This window comes from Natrix helvetica (assembly GCF_964273705.1).
Source record: "Natrix helvetica genome assembly, chromosome: 1".
Lineage (NCBI taxonomy): Eukaryota > Metazoa > Chordata > Lepidosauria > Squamata > Natricidae > Natrix > Natrix helvetica.
In genome coordinates, this window is record NC_138548.1 from 16542318 (window position 1) to 16563559 (window position 21242).

Genomic DNA, 21242 nt, shown 5'->3' on the forward strand with positions numbered 1-21242 from the left:
CGAGTCCTTCTTGGAGAGGGAGCGGCTAATAAATTAAAAATTATTATTATTATTATTATTATTATTATTATTATTATTATTATTATTATTATTATTATTATTATTATTATTATTATTATTATTATTATTATTATTAAATGTATCATCCAGATCAGAGCAATTGCCATTTCCACTTGAGTAAATGAAAAGTATTGGCTACTCAGGATTCAGATGCTTCTCTGAGATTGCCTCTAGGAACTATATAGGAGAGAAGGTCCGGCACATGCATTTAGGTTAAGCAAACAGGAAGATTTAATGTGTCTGACACTTTTGTGTGTAGCTCAGTGGTGTAGGAACCCAACCAATGCAATTTTTTTCAATGGGATTATGATCCAACCGGTTGCAACTTAATAAATGAGGTACTAATGCCATGCATGAACTAAACCACTTGTAGAGTTTGGGATGAGAGATGCAACTCTTGCTTGCTGCTATATTCAACTGATCAGGTCCTTGATCAGTGGGGTTAGCTGTTCTAACTCTTGTCCTCTGCTGCTTGACCAAACCTGGAGTTGTGTAGTGATCATTTATGGAGATCATAGATTGGCTACAGGGCTATGAGCCTGTCATTATGATTGATCTCCCTTTCCTAAACATTTCAGATACTGAAAAAAATCAGATTTTCCATTTTGTGATAATGGCTCTATAAAAGTTGGCACACAGGTGGCACTGCTGCAGTTATCAGGAAACATTGATATAGATCCAAGCCTGATTGTTATGAAAACTTACTCTTTTAGGCCCTGTTAACAGGCAGAATGTATCAGCCATGAACATTAGCCGCCTCCTCCTATGTAAGGGAAGGAAGTACTTTGTACTTGAGAATGCTTGTTACAAATAAGCATCCAATCCTTTTTATTAATATTTTGGTGTGATTTCATATGGAGATATTCATAATTAGCATTCAAGCAGGAGAAGCCATTCACATATTCCCTAATTTGCAGGATAGGAAAGCATCCCTTTAAGAAGTTACATCTTTTATTCCTGCTCTCCAACTTTTTCACTGCGCAAGACACACAACTTCAACCCTGTGGCTTATAGCAGTTCTCAAAAATAGTTATTCTTGTACCTTAGCAATGCTGATCAGACTAGCAACCTATTCCTTCCTAGTAACTTGATTATGAGAAACCCTTAAATAAAATATGGTAAAAAGGCTTCACCCAATTCAGGCTTCCCTGTAAATAATGTTAGTAAGTTTGTTGAGCCTGGAAATACATTTCTGTCACAACTGATCTCCATCCTGTCTGAACAGAAGCCATTGGCAAGCATTCATTTTTATACATCAGTTATGCTTTTTTTGAGTCCTGATTCCTGGTGACTGGACAGGTCCCTGCAGTTTTCTTTGCAAGTTTTTGAAAGCAGTTTGCCAAGTTTTTAAAAGTCTTTTTCTACAGGCTGAGAAAGGGATTGGCCCAGGGTCACTCAACTGGCTTTATGACCATGGCAGGACTAGAACTCATGTTTTCCTGGTTTCTAGTCTGGTGCCTTAACCACCGAACCAAACTGGCTTTCTATTCTTTTTTATTTACATAAAAAACAGCTAACCACAATTGTAATGTTGTCCTATAAGGAAGAATCTGAGCATTTGGAGTTCTAAAATACTCCCAAGTAGGGAATGAAAAGCTAAACTTTCATTCTCTTGTTGTTTCCATGCAAATATTTAGTGGGCTTCCTTTACTCATAAAGATACAAATACTAAATTTCAACCGGTCATCTAATCTAATGACCACCATTACCTAACCCAGCATTCTCCTGCCTGCTTTGAACCTCTCACATTATGACTGCTACATACATTTTTTTAACTTCACTTCTTTTCCAAGTCTATGATTGGAAGTAACATTATTTGAGGAGTTATGCTATTCATATTTCACTCTATTTTCTCAAAAACATTAAAGGCATGAAAAATTAAATGTATGAAAAACATTTTATTACAAAACTAATATTCCCCAACAAGACTGTACATTAAGATACTGTTACAATTAAGGTACATATCAGTGGTAAGGTGGCGACAGTGGTGATGAGTGTGTATTTGAAAGACAAAGAATTGAAGAACTTTCTAAATTCTTGTTAATGAACATCACACTATCAAATCATTGGCTAAAAAGGAAATAAATGCATCAATCCGGCTTGAGGATTCTGTGAAGACAGCCAGACTGCATTTCCTTTTCAACAGGGCTTTTATACAATTGCGCACTAGTTGCAGCTTCATCCTAGCACGACTTAAGCACGCAACATGATTTTGCAGCATAAAAAGCTTAAAGCAATAATTTATGACATTTCCTAGGAATTATATGCCAAGAGGTTTGCTTCACAAATAAGCAAAGAAAAGAAACCAAGCAGGGACTAACTCTTATGTGCATGCAAGAGCAGAAGAGAAATATACATGATGGATTTCAACCAATACTCAAAAATCTGAAAACAATTAAATAGAGACTACTGGACCAAAATCCTGAATTTCTTTTGTTTACAAGTCCAAAATGAAAAGAGTTACTGTATATTGGGCCCAAGATCATATTTCTAACTTTGGGAATTAAAAAGGGAAGATACACCCCGCATTTCCAAAATACGTAAGATCTAATCAGGATTCAAGAAGAGGGTTTCCATCAGCCCTGGCTTTTTTTTAAAAAAAAAAGAGTTGTAGTACTGTCATCTAATCCTGAAATTTAAAATCCAGCACTGAAAATTTAGTATCGTGTTGATGACAGTTCATTTAGAGACAGTATGCATTAGGAAGCAAGCAAGAGCAAAGATGGTATCATTTGTTTCTAGTAACCCAATCCCAGCAGAGGTGGAATTCATTAAGGCAAATTCTGTGTCATTTACAACTGGCCTGCTTTATTTGCTTCTCCTCAACTATGTTAGCAATCTAATATTACTACTTCCGAAAAGCATTTAATTATATGAGACAAAGGAATCCCCCTTCCCCCAAAAGCAACCAATTCAATTATAAAACAAAAGGAGATCAATAGCACTAAGTAATCCTGTCTTGCAAATAGTTGCAAAAAACTCACACAGCACCTTTTGGTTACACTTTCTCTGATTGGGTAATTATTGTCATCATTTAATATTCTTTCCACAATGGTTTGTGCTCATAAAACCCTGCATGAATTATAGTTCTATATATCATATTATATTCATGCAGAAGAAGGGGATTTTGACCAAATCATGGATCTGTATAGCTTCGGGCGATCAGTTTCCCAGTCCACATGGAAAGGCACGTTCTGTTGATGGGAGGTTTTTTTTTTTTTTTGAGCAAATAAAATGAACCCATATTAAACAATCAGATAAGAAAATGAAGATCACCACAGCAAGATTTTACAAGTGGAATAGTTTACCTATGCCACCAAAAATATTTTGTTATATGTGACTTCAAATATGTAGAGAAAACCTAAAAAGAATTTCTTCCTGGCATCTCTGGGCTAAACCAATTTGTTTAGGGCATGTACAGACACTATTAGAAAAGAGACTTGGGAAACCTGTTTCAACTGCTAGACTGGAAATTAGACAAAGGGATTATATTCACAATCTGTGAATAACTTTTTTGATTCCTCTGTTGCCCTGTGATACTTTTTAAGAGAAAAATGAGGGGGCAGAGGAAAGAAAAAAACTGAGCTCAGCGAATTCTTCTTCAAGCTACTCAGTCTGACTGGTCCCTTCAGCTTCTTGTGAACTGAAGCCAAACACGTTCACACACGCAGATACAGTTAGTGCACAGCATTCTGAAGATGCACTTGCCTCTGTGTTGACCAAGTGCAGGCTAGGTCTTGGAAAAAACACCCTGAAGGAAAAGAGACACTTGATCAGCTACAAAGCATGGAAGATATGGCTCCAAGAGGTACCGGGGATGGGGTGGGAGAGCGAGTAATAAGATTCCTAGCTTGGATAGGTGGTTGGGTAGAAGATCTCCAAAGCCCCCTCCAACCCTATGATTCCATGATCATAATGGTGAAGAAGACCTTGCCGCGCAATCATGCAGCAAGATCAAAACGGCTGCCTGTGACTATGGCGGGTTGTGAAATAATCTCTATGTTCAAGAATTGTTTTCCTGTTCTGAAGGTTCATGTGCACTTGCTATTCAACGTTCAGGAGAGGTCAAGGGTAGAGCCACTCCATTCAAAAAACAGGCCAAGCCAACTTGGCTTCAGGACCAAGAACTTACCAAGAATACATCTAATTCCCACTTCAAGTCCCTTCTAGTTAAAATAGAAATAGAAGAAATATTTTGGAAAAGTATTTTCTTAAAATTTTGAAAAATGCTATCCTTCACTGCAAATATTGAGCTTGGTAATAAATACAAAGAAATGTAGGATAAAGACACTTTGAAACTGAACCAAGGATTGGGAAAAACATCAACATGGCACTGCAAACCTATGGGTGATGGGGAAAAGGTATTAAAGTGGAACTGTGCTACCTGGACTATACATTCTCCATCTCCTGTACACGATCACCATCTTCCTCCTCCTCTTCCTCTTCTTCATTACCCTTTACTGCAGGAGTCTCACCATCTCTGGCTATCTCTTCCACGTGAGCAAGCATGTCAGCCATCAAGGCTTCCTCTAGCCTCTTCCTCACTTGCTGAACCAGCTCTTCTTGCTTCCTGGAGAGAGAAAAATAGATAAATAAATACCCCCAGTACATGTTGTACCTATTCCTCTGTAGCACGCAGCAGATATAAATGGAGAAACCCTGCTATTAGGGAAGAGGTAAATTGTCAAAGAATAATAGGGTCACTTTTATATCCCGTGTTTCATTTCAGTAATTCAAGGTTGAATAGGCAGTGCCTCCTTTCTCCCCAACCACCATCTTATGAGATTGGAATGAGAGCGAAGAGGCCAAAAAGCACAAAGGGAGCCCTGCTGCCCTGTGCCTGCACAGAAGGCTTTCTTGGAGCCTGGGGAGGGCAAAAATGGGGAAGCCCCCCCCTCCAGGCTTGTTTTCCAACTTCCAGTGGCCCCGATAGGTCTGTTTTTCACACACACCCCCCAAGGCTCCAGAGGCTTTCTACGAGCCCGGGAAGGGCGAAAAATGGCCCAACACGCAAACCAGAAGTTCAAGAACAGATTTCCAGGTTGCCAGGGAAGCCTCCGGAGGGCGAAAAATGGCCAAAAATCAAGGCTGAAAATCAGCTGGCCAGTGTGCACATGCGAGCTGGAGCTGACAGGGCAACGCTTTGCGTGCCCTCAGAAATGGCCATAGGTTTGCCATCATGGATGTAGGCTATTACACTGTGGCTACAAGCAGCTTCGTGCCTGCCGTAGCACTTATCAGATTTCTTTCTGAGTCATGCAGTACATGGTCAGAGCATACTGTTGCACTGCTAGATGCTAGCATGTTTACTTGCCCTTAGCACTTAAGAGAGTTCCTTCAGTTTCCCAAATGCTGTTAGTGAGCTTGCTGGTCATGAGTCCCCTACCAAAATGATGGGGCGGGGGGGAACCTGACCCCACTAAGTAGCTCGATATTTGACAGCTTCAAAACTCATCGAATTTAGTAATCAATGCATTTTGACATGAAAATAATTCATTTTCATGTCAAAATGCAGTATTCGTTTGTTTCGTACTCGGGTGTGTTGCAATAGGAAAAGGGGGACAGCTACGGAAAATGGACAAGAAGTTGGCCTTGCTGGAACTCATCGTGTTTTAGTACTCGTTGCACCTCCTGGAACCAATTAACAATGAGGTACCATTGTAGAAGAAAAGAGATCTCAATTGATCAAATTGTGGTCAGGCTGAAATTGTACTCTTGTGTGCTTTCTAGAACAGGGGGAGGACAGGAACTGGGCAGAGATTATCTGCTCTTGCTGGAAACAACGTCAAATATTTGTAGCCCTGCTTGTGAATTAGACTGAGGGAATGCTCAGGCCCCACTGTAGGTGATTAACGCGCATATTACAACAATTTAATTTTTTTTTGAGGACAGAAACATAGATGCTTTTAATCATTTAACAAATTATGGCACTACGTAAAACACCAGGGGGAGAAATTCACCTCCTGCCCTGGGAGTCAGGTTTTACTACCTGATGTCTTCATCAGTCACCATGAAGGCTTTGCAGAGAGGTTGAGAAGTGTTCAGCCAGACCCCGGGATTTTTCTCAACAGCAGCAGAAAGCTGTCCAGTGATGGGCATTGTGCTGGTATGCAGGGCACTGGCAATGGCCGAAAGGAGTGTCTCATCAGTACATCCAGGTCCCACACCTAAAGAGGTACAGCACAATAACAGTTAATAAATGGTTGTCTTTTTTTTGCTACTATTACAAAATTCTTACTGATCAATACGATCATGTTTAAGGCGCAAATATACTCCTTGATAGCCTGGTAGCAGTATCAGGCAATAGCTAGAGTGGTGAGCAGAGATTCAAATTTAAATCCCTATTCCACAGCTAAAGCTTCTTTTTTTGGTAAAAATTTCTTTGTCCTTTATTTCCTTTTAACCTCTTGGCCTAGAAACGCAACTAAGGGGGCAAGCCTTTCCTCCTTTACGGAAGGCAGAGCTAACAGTAAGAGGGCAGGATTAGCCTCCAAACAGTTTAAGCCCTGTGCCTTCTAGGAGACGAGACAGAATTAAGCTCTTTCCTGTGGTCTCCCTTTTCAGCAGATTGAAAATCAGCAAACTTCCCTTCCCTTGCTGTTTTGTTTTCCCGAGGATGAGGGGGTGCAAAATGAGTATTTCATTTTATACACATCCCACCCGAATAGTGAGATTTTTTAAAAAATGCATTTTGTATTTTTAACAAATAGCTCAAGCAGCTGATTATGATGAGACATCTAAGTGCCGAAAGGAAGGAAACTGGAATCTGAAAGGATTGGATCACTTCTGAAATGGAGGTTAGGAAAGAGCAATTTATATAAAAGGTGGGGCAAAAGAGGAGATTCTAGCCAGAAACCCTTCATGAGGCATTCCTGGGTGCTCTCTTGAGCTTGGCTGTTTGCTTGCAGACATTTGGGTAATGAAACGGCCTAAAGAAAGCAACCAAAGGTCACAGAGCACCAAGGATCCTCATTTAAATCCTGAGCTACAAATATTCTCCTTTATTAGAAACTCTTCAACACAATTCAAGGATTGTGAACCAGATAGATTTAAAGCTTTCATTACTGAAATGAATATATGGACAGACATAAACATTAACCTCCTATGTGACAGAATAGCTTATGAAAAGATAATTTATTCTTGCAACTAGCAAGTGAAGATATATTTATGGCATTGTGTTAAAAATGCTCTATTACATCTGATCTATCTGGACATTTATTTTTATGACCAGATCATTTATTTGAAAAATCATTATTTTTAACGTAACATGAAAACTTTTTGATAGTGGAGAAGTGGAGTGTAAAATATTCCCAACGAAATAATCAGCTTCATATCCGAGGAACCTGGTCACAGCCATCAGCAGTTCAGCTCTCTACCAACACTTGTTGAAATTACCTTGCAAACCCTTTGGAAGGTCCATTGTTTTCACCAGCTCTTCTGCAATGTCAAAGGCATTTAAGCCACTTAGTTTCTTTTCCCAGAAGAGCTAAAAAGAGAAAGACAATGAATTTTTGTAAAACAAAAAACAAAAAAAGAGGGGGGGGGAGAGACAGTGGGGAGGAAGGGGAAGAAAAGTTATGAATCCCCCGTTACACATCTTTAAGAAATCTGCAGTATGTTATTTTTCGATCTAATTCCAGTCTTCCCCAGTATGCATCCCTCCTAATGTTATTCAGTGTAAAAGCATTTTAACTCACTGTGGCTTTGAAGATCCTGAATGGCATATACATGATGCCCAGATCAATTTATCATTTAAAACAGAGGTGGAGAACTATGGCCTTTTATAACTTGTGGACTTCAGCTCCCACAATACCTGAGCCAGCCATGCTGTCTCAAGAATTCTGGGAGTTGAAGTCCACAGGTCATAAAACGGCCATAGTTCACCACCCCTAATCTAAAAAGATATGCTACAAAGGGTTTGGGGTAGGAAGCTAACTCAGGAACAAGTTCTTACAGAGACCAACCGTAATGCAGGAAAGCAAACAACTCAGAGAGAGGAAACAAACAACTGTCAGCTTGAGCAAAAGGAAAGGCTCAGCTTCCATTTTTTACGTTTCTGTAACTGAATGGAACAGTTGCTGGTCAAGAGCTGAGGAAGGTCTGGAGGATTTATGTTTTGGATTTCATCTCCCATCAGCACAAGCTCACCTAATAATTATTGAAAATAATATAATCCAAGTTATCTGGAGGGTACCATGTTGTGAAACATTGGATTTTACCCTAATAGTGACTTTCCAGAAGAAAATAGACCAATCTTCCCATCCAAGATATTTTTAAACCTCTAGAAAAGGTGTATGCAAAGATTGTCAATTTGTGAATTCAGCATTCCAGACATTCAAGAATGTTGTGTTTCCCTCTAGACCAATGTTTCTCAATCTTGTCAACTTGAAGATGTCTGGACTTCAACTCCCAGAATTCCCCAGCCAGCATTCGCTGGCTGGGGAATTCTGGGAGTTGAAGTCCAGACATCTTCAAGTTGACAAGATTGAGAAACATTGCTCTAGACCATAACACTTCTGGAGGTGGGATGGGATATTTCAGCTATTTACAGAAGTAGCTTCTGAACTGGAAGTGTCTTGGGATGACTGCCTGAGCACCTATTTTGTCCAGAGCACCTTGAATCATTCACAATTTGGAGACAAGTGGGATTTTTCTGAGTTTACTAGAATAGCCCATCCCAGATTGATGAATTTTGCAGCTCTCTATTGGACATGGTATGTCGAGGTATTTAATCTTCTGCATGCAACCTATTTCTCCAAATATTTTAAACAAGTTTGTATAATTTTTACTGAAGGTTTCACTTGAAGACTGTGTGAAGCTAGAATCATATACTGTATATAACTTCACCCAATCATTCATTCATGCACATACATACATATAGAGCTTTATTATTTTTACAAAGTTCTCAAGGCAGCCAGTGACCATACCTAATACACCTTCTCCCTATTTTTCTAACTGCAACAACCCTATGACATGAGTTGGGCTGTGACTGGCCCAAGGTCACCCAACTGACTTTCATGATTAAGGCAGAACTTGAAGTCAATGTCTCTTGCTTTCTAGCCTGCTGCCTTAACCACTAGACCAAACTTGATAGAGGGTATCAGGGATTTCCTCCTTTTAAACTCTACTCAAAATACCAAACTATGCAAAATGGGCCAACAGTGGCCCCATCCACTTGGGAGAAGGTGCTGTCTAAGTATAGCTAGCAACTTGCTTGCAGCTCCAAGGTCTACAAGTTTCAGATTTTACTTCAGATTAATCTGAAAAGGGAGAAAGTTATCAATATGAGCATTTTTTTCCTGCCTCAGCTAGGTTCTTTCATGCAACCCTTGGTTATGGGATATACTTGGAAATAATCTAAAGCTCATGAAGTGCTAATAAAATGAAACCTCTCAGTATTCAGAAATGTTAATTTCAAGTTCAGAGCTAATCTAAAATTGCTACAGATTGGGGGAGTAGGCTGGCAATTGATATTCCTAGCAAGCATTCTTGCAACATGTGGCAACCACTCCTGAAATAAAATGCTGGATTAGGTGGATTTAACAGGAGTTTTTTTTACGATATTACAACAACTTAGTGTGGTATAATGGAGAAAGCAGACTGCCTTCAAAGCAGAGATCAAGGTTCACATTGCTGCTCAGCCTTGATTAGGCCTCTGCTTCTCATCCTAGCGTTCTATGAGATCATTTGGAAAATACTTCAAAGCAAACCTTCACCTCTCAATCACACCCCCTTACCTGTCGAGGTTGGTCAACTGCTTTTTGGGGGTCAGTCTTCACTTTATTGCTGGGATGATTTGTGATCTTAGTGACTGGTTGCTTAAAAATTGAAGCCGTCTGCCTCACAGGAAGTGTGGTGTTTAGATCAGGCTTACCCTAAAGATTTGAGAGGATAGGAAGTGAGCAATATTAAAAAAAACTCATTCTGAAATTAAATTAAGATCCCAGTCTACAGCATTATTGAGTTTGTGGCTATGCAAAAATGTTTTGAATCAAATTGTTTCTAATCCAAAATACCCTGTTTCAAATGAGAATCAGCTGTGAATGGGCTGTGCATTTTTAGCCAGAAACAGCTATGTTCTAACTGCAAAGATTTGATTTTGAGTTGAAACAGTTTCAAAATGGTTCAAACTGACAATTTTGCAATTGAAGTGGTTTGATTCTAAACATTTTCAAGACTCCTAAAACTTAAAAGTCTACTGGAAGTTACGGAAAATAAGTCTTTATAAATTTCAGATTTTTTAAAGAGACATGACAAGGAAAATAACCCTTTCCTTATGTTGTGTTTCTGGATAAATCATTCAACAAAAGAAACTTTTTTTTTTTTTGGCTACAATGAATTTTCTCCATTGGCAGCAATACAGAATTTTCTTGTCAGGAATTTAACAGAAGGAAAGAGTTGCTTTCTCTTCATATCTATCTTGATCATGAACTATCAGATTTTCCTCCCAACACCATATAGCTTTTTAAAGAGTATACAGAATGCTCTTTAGCCCATCTTAGTTCAAGCCTTAGACCAACAGCTTGTCTTCATATAAGACAACTTTAGGAGTCCAAGTATGTGTGTATAGTAAGACATATCAATATTCTGATGTACTTTAGTGATAAAAAGCTACAAATTAGTACAGGTAGTCCTCAACTGAAAACAATTTGTTTAGTGACCATTCAAAGTTATAACAGCACAGAAAAAAGTAACTTATGCCCATTTTTTATACTTTACGGCTTTTGCAGCATCCCCATGGTCAATGCTAAAAATGAAGATGCCTGGCAACTAAGTTACAGATCTGATCTCCCACAAAGAAGAGGGAGTCAAACTATTTTCCAAGGCACCTGAGGGTAGAACAAGAAGCAATGGGTGGAAACTAATCAAGGAGAGAAGCAACTTAGAACTGAGGAGAAATTTCCTGACAGTTATAACAATTAATCAGTGGAACAGCTTGCCTCCAGAAGTTGTGAATGCCCCAACATTGGAAGTCTTTAAGAAGATGTTGGATAGCCATTTGTCTGAAACGGTATAGGGCTTCCTGCCTAGGCAGGGGGTTGGACTAGAAGACCTCCAAGGTCCCCTCCAACTCTGCTATTGTATTATCAATCTGACTCTCCCATTGATTTTGCTCCTCCGAAGATTGCAAAAAGTGATCACATGGCCCCAGGACACTGTAACCATCAGATTCATCAAACAAACATGTTACTGTGGTGATTCACATAACCACTATGGCCAGAAATGTTGTCAAATGAAGGGAGTAAAGACCAAGTTTATTAAAAGTAAAAAAAGTGTATACAGTAGGTTTATTTGATCAAGGTTAAAATAGATAAGTTGTCATATCTATTTTCTGATAACAATGGACTTTTGATGACTAGGACTGAATGACGAAGTTTTAAGGATTTGTTTATAGATAAAAGAGATGAAGAGATTGTTGTATTTTAGGAGAAAGTGGTTGTTAAAATTCTTTAATTGTAGTGACAAAAAGCAAAGCATTTCTTTATAATTCTTTTCTTTTTCTCTGTTTTATTCTGTCTGTCTGTCTACCTTCTTAACTGCCCATCTTCCTCATAGAGGGGCTCTTGGTGATATACAATTTAATCAGTATAATAAATCATTAAAAACCAAATAATTAAAAATTATAAAAAAGAGTTCCAAGATGGGGAAAGGAGTTAATACAGGGGGGGGGGGGTTCCTCAAGGGGCCAACCAGCCCCATGGCTATGTCCCCCCCCCCCCCATACAAGGCTACACAGCCAGGTTTTGACCCCCTTGCAGAAGGCTAAGAGATTGGGGGCTTTCCTCACCTCTGAGGGCAGAGCAGAAAATACCCTCTTCCCTGACCTCACCATTTTTCTCTCTATGTTCTTTTTTGCAACTTTAATTTTTTCTAGTTTGTATTAATTTTTATCTGTTTAACTGTAATGCTTAATAAAATGCACACACACATAAAATAAGATAATTTGGTTCAACATTTTGCTTAGAATCCAGAATCTTGGATATGTTTTTGTCTCCCATTTGCAGAGATACTACTTTAGAATTTTTAATGTGAAATTTATTTTAAACACTATCTGCTTCAAGTACAAGTTATTAAAGAAAGAGCATTGACAAAAATAAATACACTTAATAAGCCATATCACCCTGTGCATTCAGAGTTCAATTTTAATTCTCTCCCTATAGCCAACAGGATATTCAATTTTTTAAAAAAAGAGAGGGGAAAAAAGACCAGCCTCACCTTGGTTTGGCTTGAACAGTCATAGCGCATCCTTTGCCGGTTTTTGTTCACCTTGCTCATTAGCATCTTCCCTGTTCGGAAGTCAAACGTGCTCAGGTCCATGGAGTTACCCAAGTAACGGGCCAGCTGAGGTTTGCTGCGGAATTTTTTCCCACTTGGACTGATAAATGGACAGAATTTGGACGGGGAGGGGTGGAAAGAACAACAAATTTAGCTTTTGAACTCTGGGCAGCATGTGTTAGAATTATAGCCCAAATACAGCAATTAGTTTGGAGCTATTTGCACTTATCCCTGCAAAACCATAACGGCTTTGTTCTGGCAGTTAACAGACTCCTTCCCCTTCCATTCAGTAACTACAGATGCAACAAGGCTAGCTAGCAGCAAGTCACTTTCATTATTGCTGTGGACAGTATAATGCACATAGAAAGAAGATCAATGGTGAACTTAAGCTTTGTAAAGGGGAAGGATTAAGAGCTATAACTTAAAATTAAGAAAATACTATACATGCTTTTCTACATATGAGACCTTTGCAACTGCTCAATACAAACAGAAATAATTCTAAAACTACCATTTTATCAGTATGATACAAACATGTAAAGAAAAGGCTTTAGACCGTGGATATGAAGTCCTCCTGATTTAAGGCCTGTAAGTCATTTGTGAGGAAAGTATCCCATGTGGATTATCATGCTTTTTTAGTAAAAAAAAAAGTGAATTCAGAGAGCATTTCTGTTCCTCCATTGTTCAATCAAAGATAAAAAAGCAGCTGCAAAGCAATGGAACCAATTCTCCACGCTTGCCTGTCTTAAAGGTATGCTGGCATTGTAAAGTTTTCCATGGTATCCTTCAGACTCTGTTTACAAAAAAAAAGCTGTCTGCTTTTCTTTCGTTCCTTTATTTAGAGTGTTACTTGAAATTCACAGACTTTTGAGAACATACATGGGCTGCAGGGGGGAAGAAAAAGGGAGAACTTAAAATGAATACATTGCAACCTATTCAAACTGGGTTGAACAGCCTCCAGATGTCTACTCTGCACAGACAACCTGGACTCTTTGTTCTTTTATATTCTGATTTGCAAGGGAAAATGTATCTTTGTCCCAGTTACATGCAAATTCATTTCCATCACCAATTATCGAGCTTTAGGAAAGCACACAGACATTCATAGAACGGAGAGAAAAAAACAACAATTAAAAAACAAAAAAAAAGTGTAACATCAAGCAGTAGTTTTTGGAGCAAGTGGGTAAAATACAGCAGTAGTTTTCAAACTGTCTCCTTTCAGGGATCACCCTTTCTCACTGAGTCTAGGTATCCAGAATACTTTTACAAGGTAATACATGTCTATCAAGTCTTATTATTTGCATTCACACTCAGTCCTCATGGTCACTAAAATCTTTGTATAGCTGATTCCTACATCAGACAATAGTGAGAATATTCTTTTTTTCAGAAATAAAGCCCATCATTCCTTATTTTTTCACCATCAAATGTTAAATATTGGGCATTATGCTTTAGTCCTATCTCTAAATTGCTCTCTTCAGAAGCTTCAGGTTGATTTTTAAAAAGCACAGGAGAGGAAATGGAATCATCTAATACTGTACTGAAAATATTAAGTGGTATAGAGATCTCCCATCATAGAGTGTAGCTTACCGTAAAGGATTAGAGCCACTGCCGATCAGTTTCAATTGTTACGATAAGCAATGATACACCTGAGAGTTATTGTGATTGGATATTCCAGGTTCACATTATTTATCAGGTTAAAGTTGTTTCTCATGTCCAAGTTGAAAGTTGGAGAAAGGATGCAAGTAATAAACTTCAGTGAAAACTCAAAAGGAATTGAAATGTCACAATATTTCCTTGATTAGAAAGCAGAACTTTTGTATGGGATATACATGTTTTCCCTTCTTGCTCTTGTTCACATACTTCATGACTATAACATGGTTCACTTTTACTTCTTTCCTCAGTGATTTCATGCCACAGCTCTTTCCTATTCACTGTTTCCTAACTGTAAGGTACAGGCAATCCTCAGCTTGTGACCACAATTGAGCCCCAAATTTCTGTCACTGAGACAGTTGAGTGAATTTTTCCCTTTTTTTACAACCTTTCTTGTGCCAATTGTACAATTGGTACAATTGTTAAATGCATCACTGCAGTTGTTAAGCAAGTAACATGGTTGTTAAGTGAATCTGACTTCCCTACTGACTTTGCTTGTTCTAAAAGATAATCATATGATCCTGGGATCTTGCAACCATCATAAATATGAACCAGTTGCCAAGTATCCAAATGTGGCAATGATTGTAAATAAGAAAACAGTCATAAGTTATTTTTTTCAGTGCTACTGTAACTTTGAACTGTCACTAAACAAATGGCTGCAAGTCGAGGACTAGCTGTACTTCTTTTAAAAACAAATCCTGAACATTTCAGAAGCATCCCAGATACATTTCTCCAACTTAGCACTTATAATTATTGCTTATTCAACCAGGCCAGCTAACTTAGTGCAGATAAGGAACAGAAAGGAATAATTCTGAATGGTTGTAGTCACGCTTATCCTTAAATCCTGCTCCTACATAGAAGTGTGCGTTTTGGTTTCTATTTTCTACCTCAAAATATTCTAAGCAGTCATGTCTCCATATCACATTTTGTCAGCTATTTTTGGGGCTTACTCTGTTGCATTTTATTCCTGAAGTTGTAAAATTATAAAAACCACTGGAGTTCTCCAAATCTTTCATCATGTGCATAATAATACTAATTGATTATTTGGGCATAGCACTAAAGCTTTGCTCTACACATTAATAAAAATATACATATAACTAATAGACAACTGGCAGCCCACCAGCATTTTTAAAAAAGTTTAATTTACTGATGCCATCTGAAGATACATGCGGTGTCACCAGTGCTACCCTTCTGTTAGCCCCCAAACCCGCTGATCAGCATGCCAGATATTTGTGGCTCCGGATTATTCTTTTAATTTATCGATGTGGCCCTTTCCCTTTTACATGTTGTGCAAGCCTAATCTAGACCATTTCTTAAATCTCAAAGATATCTTAGCAGAACGGAAATCCCAAGATACTCTTATCTTCCAAACTATGGGTGTTACAGGTGTTTTTCCCCCCTAAAAAGTGTGTTAAAATTAGCAGACATCCACTTAATTATACCTAGGATTTACATGTTCTGCCTTTAATTTCCCTCTCTTCTCAATTCATGTGAATTGTTATCTGAAGGGTACAATTTATGAGCTTATGAACATGCAATAACTGTGCTGGGTTCCTCTGTACTGCAGCCCTGAATCCCACCTCTACAACTTCCTGAATGAACAAGCACAAGATGCCATCTCAGCCTTCTTCCATGAGGCTAGAAGACTGGAGACTTTTTATGCATTGGCAGTCTGGCATAATATTATATATCATAATGCCATCAGCAGCATATTGACAAGATTAGCAGCCACAATGCAATTTGTTTAGTTCTTGCTTAGTGTGATTTGTAAACCCACTTATTTAACAAATCATGGTTAGTGAAATATAGTGAAACATAGTTACTAGTATCTTTATGCAACAGACTGTATCTTCTCTTATTACTAGAAATACTGTGACTATACTGTAAGAGATTGGGGGGGGGGGGACTGTTTTGTATCAGACAGGCTTCCTACCAACTCATCTTCTGCAGTCTTTGTTTCCCATACACCCACATAGAACATTGTGAGGACATCTTACAGAGGTCTATGTAAGCAAGCTAAAGGAAACCAAGGTGGCAACACAACAACAGTACTACTTTGTTATTTTCTTGCCTACACACATCCTTAAATGGCTAGGTTTCTACCCTGCTCCCTCTAGCTTTTCTTGATTAACTTTCTACAATATTTCTAGTTTACTGATATAGCAAAAAGAGAGTAGCTGGTCACCTACTATTCTGCAGATTGGGGTTTCCCCTCATTTGCAAAGAAACTCAGTTCTCTAGTTTCCTCCCTAAAAACTCTCTTGTACTTAGGATAGCACTTCTGACAGTTTAGTTATCATCCACTACTGATTCCAACTGAATTTAGACTCAACTAAATTTAAATGTATTTAAATCAAATTTAGATTATCAATCTGCCTTAAGCCTGAAAGCTTGGCTAGCTGTCTTTGGGATAGTTGTCCCTCTCTCAGCCCAACTCACCTCACAGGATTGTTGTGTGAAAAACAAGAAGAGGGAAGAGTATTAGGTATGTTCACCACTTTTATTTACAAAAATGGTGGTGGGAATCTAAAATCAACTCACGCATTCTCCACATGATATGTTGCCCTGCCACATGACTCCCACAACAAATTTGATTTTTCTGTATTTTAAAGCCTCGTGTTCTCTCTGTGCCACTTTCACAAACTCAGCAAATTGAACCAATTAATAAATATTAGAAAAGCACAAGCAATATCTTCATCTCTGAAAACACTTTTCAACAAGTTATTACTGCATCTGTGTTATATTCTGATATACCTACATCTCCGTTCTAAATTTTAAAGGCCCCTTAAATTTTGTACCAAAAAATGAAATCTGAAATTAAGAATTTATTTATCACTTGAAATGGTGGGTAGACTCCATTTGGTTAATGCGGGGATGCTGTGGAAGACCAGCTGACCTGTGCAGACCACTTTGAGAATCACTGCTCTGTTCAATAAAAGTCTATTTCTCTGCAGAGAACCCTACATTGATATATTTCAAAAGGCAGATGCAAAGTCCCTGGAAAGGGGTATCATATTTTCATAGCCCCAAAGACAACAAAAAGCAGACAGCAACTTAGCTCCTCCATCTTGAAATAACTGCGTAAACTTCCAGAAGAATATCTTGCAATTGCAACAGGATTATAATTTCTTAGCATGCAGATACTAAGAGACTAACCTGCCCACAGTTCACTGGGGGAAATCGCTCAAATGCTTCGACTCTGGTACAATAGTAGTAATCTAAAATCAGCTCTACTTGAGGATATACACCAAGTGACTGGACTTTTAAGATGTGAAATTGTCATTTGTAGTTTACTCCACTGCTGACCGAGAGAAAGCTATTGGCAACACTCCTTTCAAGCGATTCTTTAGCTAAATCCAGAACAAGGAACGTCTGTAGCTTACATCAAACCTTTCGAAAATGCTAAAGATGCTATTCTCAGCCCTGAAATCTCTAGCACAACACACATGCAAAGGTTGGAAGTAACCATTCATTCCTTTCCCATTTGACATGCAGAAACCAGTTTCCCCTTCTCCCCACAGAACTAGACTTTCCACAGTAGCTGCAAACAGGGGACAGGAAAGACTAGCTGTATCTCCACCATGCAGAAAATGCAGACTGAGCAGACTCCCCCTCTTTGTATGCATGTTTGCAATGACAGTCTTAGAGCAGCAAGCATGTAAAGATAAAGATAGGTGGCGGTGGCCACAGCAGCCCCGTCACCCCCTCCATCTTCCTCCCTTCCCATCGCCAACCCTCCCTACCCAAGGCCCCTCCGCCGTGGCACATTCACCTATAATAATAGACATCACTCTTGCCAGCAGAGAGCCCCGATTTCCTGGTCACTTCTTCCCTTTTCCATCCCTGCGGGAGAGCTGAGCACTCCCACCTCTTCCGATCCATTGCTTCCACGATGCCTGGGTCTGGATCTGGATCGAGCCAGCCTCCTCCTCCTCCTCTGGCTCCTGCCTGCCGGCTTGCTCCAAGGTCCCTCCCAGCCAGGACTGCGGTGGTTTGCTTGCTGCTACTTGCTGGCTAGCTTCTGTTGCAGCTGGTGGCGACTGCAACCTCCACTCTGGCTTCCAGGGCCAAGCTCTTCCAGAGTGCCTCCCTCTGTTGGGACTGGAACGTTCAGTGGCTGTTCCTTTCAGTAGCTGTCAATCGCACCTCCCACCCTTCACTTCTGCCGCTGGATGGGGGCGCTGTTCCTTTTACCCGACCGCCGAGCTTCTTTGCTTACATCATCAGCTCTTCTCAGGAGCTGCCTTCCCTCCCGCTGCTGTCTCCCTCATTCATTTCTTTCGGTTTTTCCTCACCACGCACGTGCGCCTCCCCTCCGCGGCTGTTCCATTCACTCAAGTTCCTCCCGCCGTACGGAGGAATGAGGTAGATTGAGCGCAGGCAGCCGTTGGTGAAAAGCCAAAAGAAAAAAAAAGTCCACTTCCCATCCCGCCAAATTAAAGAAAAAGCGCCCACATGGTATCCCTCCGCTTTGGCAAGAATATAGTTCCCCTCAGAGAGATGTTTTTTTTAGCCACATATACATGAACGGACGTTAATACAAGCACCTGCTGCCAAAAGAACTGACAGGGCTCGGGGGGTTTCTTTCTTATAAAACAGATACCGGTTATAATTCTGACGCTCACCGTCTCATTTCTCCTCACGATGTGCCTCCCACTCTCTCCCACTGAACCCCGCAGCCAGACAGTTGCGTATATGTGAACGCTGCCTCGCGTGCTCATCTCCGGCCACTTTTCCAAACCGCCATCCTTTCTCTATGAAGCTTCTCCTGGACCCCCCGACGTTAGGCAAATCCCAAATCCCTGCGACCACTTCCCCAGAAGCAGCGCGGGCCCTGCAAGCCTCCGGGAGTTCCTGCTGGAAAAGGCGGCATCCAAACCCACACGGGGGTCCATACTCAAAACGATTCCCATCTGCCCGGCTTTTGCACTCTACACCACGCATCCTGGCTCCTCGAGGGAGGCTCTTCGCCCACCCATCCCATCTGCCAACGGCCTCCGTGGCTCCCTATTGCTTTCATTGCCTGCCCTGGACCCCCTTGGGCTTGCTTGGACAGGCCCCACGGGTCTCCCCTCCGCCCCCGCAGCTTCTCCCCATTTCCTCGTTCTTTCACCCCCTCTCACACACACATGCCTTCAGCGCCTCCGCCCCCCAGCTCCTCTCACAAGCTGCCTCGCCTGCCTGCCTGCTCACTCCTTCCTTCCCTCCCTCCCGCAGCGGCCGTTCGTATTTATCGACGGGCGTTTAATGCCATCTAATGTTTCACCATGCGCGGGGCGAAAGGGGCCGTTCGCCAAAGCCGCCGCCTTCCCCGTCAGAGGAGCTCCCCGCTCGTCCCACCACCACGGGACCCCCAGCCCCAGCAAGGCCCTTCCCTCCCCGCCGGCAACCCGTCCCCTTCCTCCACCCCACGGCTCAAGCCCTCCCCGCTCTTCAAAACTCCCGCCCCACAGCGCGCGCGCGCCTCGCCGGCCCCGCTCTCTTCGGCAACCCCCACGGGCGGCTCTGCGAGGACCTCCGCGGGTGACCCGAGGCCGCCTCCCGGACCCGTTCCCCACGCTTCCCCTTCCGTGTGTCTCCCGAGGCTGGCGGAGCCGCCCCCGCCCCCATCCCCGGAGTCGCCCTCCAAGGACTGGAGAGCGTCCATTTCCCGCATCGCCTCGACGCACCTAAACCCCCCTCCCCCACCGGCGTGCCCCCTCCTCAGCCCGCACCAGGGCTCTACGGGCGCCTAGACTTCCAGCAGAGCCCCTGGCTGCTCCGCGGCCGCTTCTAGCCCGTGCCCTGGACCTTGTCCGTGGTTTCAGTCCGTCCGTCTCCCCCGTGGCGGGTACACCCCTTCCCCAGGCTCCCCTTTGCGCTCACCCCAAAGGAAGGCAGCGCGGGCTCCCTTTCGGACCCCCGGGTGCCCCCGGCGCCTTGGCCATCTTCCTCTTCCCCGGGCGGTGCAGCGGGCGCCACGTGGTCCCAAAGCCCAGGACCCCCGCTCCTTTCGACCCCAGAAGCCCCGCCCCGCCGGGCCAGCTCGCAGGGGACGGAGGCGGTGGGGGGGGGGGCGGCCTCGAAACACGTGAAAGGCGCCTCGCCTTCACCCCCCGCGGCCTTTGGGCGCCGGATTCCGGCTCCCTCCTTTCCTCCCTCGGCGCCTGGGACCCTTGCTTGGGATCCGTCGCGCTTGTTTCCCCTTTTTATGTGCCTTTAAATCAGGATACGCGCTCAACAGGTGAGGCCTGCTGCAACGCTTCCTTCGCAAACCGCTGCCCACGATCTTCTCTCTTGCATCATCTACGCAGGCCCGGGTTGTCCTATGAATCGTCTCCTGGACCTCAAGTTATTTGGTGCTTCCCAATTTATATGAACCGTGACATTGTTATTTTTTTAAAATTACAAATTGATTTGTGTGTGTAGCAAGCCTGAACAATTTCAAGGGGTTTATTTTCAAAAACAACACCGTTCCTCGCCAGCAGGTTAACAGTCTTAGGAACAACAAAAGAGCAGAGCAAGTGCGAAAAGAACCAGTCATTTACATGTATACTTTTTTTTTTTGCTCATAGAAACAGTCATTGTAGTTTACAATAAATATAAAGTAGCATGACACGATTAAAATCAGATAACAATTGAAACCCTAGTGATAGTGACTCATGTCCCTGAATTCTAGGAGAGTGGGGGGGGGGGCGAATGCTTCTCCCGGGGGAGAGCTTTCCATGTCTTTAGAAGATGCACAATCCCCAAATAGTTGAGCTGGCTGGGAGAATTCAATAGAACCTCTCCTAAAGATCTCATTAATTGGGCAACTTCATTGTGGACAATACACTGGAACCAGGCTTGAGCTGGAAACTGCAAATTCCCCAGGTGGGCCTTCATTTTAAAAAAAGATGGTCATGATTTCTTACACAATCAGTGGATGGACAATGGATTGTAGCAGGGTGACAAGCAAATGTGGCAGACAATGCATACTAAATGGCATGACCAGAAGATGTCATCAGGATTTCAGGAAAGTCCCAACTCTTTGCTGCCATCTGCAGGTTATTCAAACGTTTGCACTCCATAGCCGGGAGTTTTAATACTGGGAAAACCAGTATTAGAAAACAGTTTCAGTATTCTGCCAGCAGCCGTTTCTGTGACATAAGCAGCTTGTCTGCACAAGCCCAGACTCCAGAACAAATTGGCTCTCTCAAATGCAGCAGCTGCTAAGGTGGGAATAGGGAGCTCCATTGAAAGATCTGCTTGGAGGCCTAGTGAGTTCTCCTTCAGGTAGGAGA

At 41.7% G+C, this 21242-nt stretch overlaps 1 protein-coding gene across 3 annotated transcripts; it reads right to left on the reverse strand.

Moving 5' to 3' along the window:
- Positions 1–1938: 1938 nt before the first annotated feature.
- On the reverse strand, positions 1939–20234 carry MBD3 (methyl-CpG binding domain protein 3). 3 transcript variants are annotated; one of them, XM_081932059.1, is made up of 7 exons: positions 19846–20234; positions 12277–12436; positions 9798–9935; positions 7456–7546; positions 6050–6227; positions 4445–4630; positions 1939–3811 (listed from the first exon to the last, which is right to left on the reverse strand). In XM_081932059.1, exons 1-6 carry the CDS (start codon positions 19905–19907, stop codon positions 4450–4452), a joined length of 810 nt encoding a protein of 269 aa, XP_081788185.1. In that variant the 5' UTR covers positions 19908–20234; the 3' UTR covers positions 1939–3811; positions 4445–4449. The 3 variants fall into 3 exon arrangements, with proteins under 3 accessions (XP_081788185.1, XP_081788184.1, XP_081788186.1); XM_081932058.1 differs by lacking the exon at positions 19846–20234 and adding an exon at positions 17753–18562; XM_081932060.1 differs by lacking the exon at positions 19846–20234 and adding an exon at positions 17849–18341.
- Between the last annotated feature and the right edge of the window lie 1008 nt (positions 20235–21242).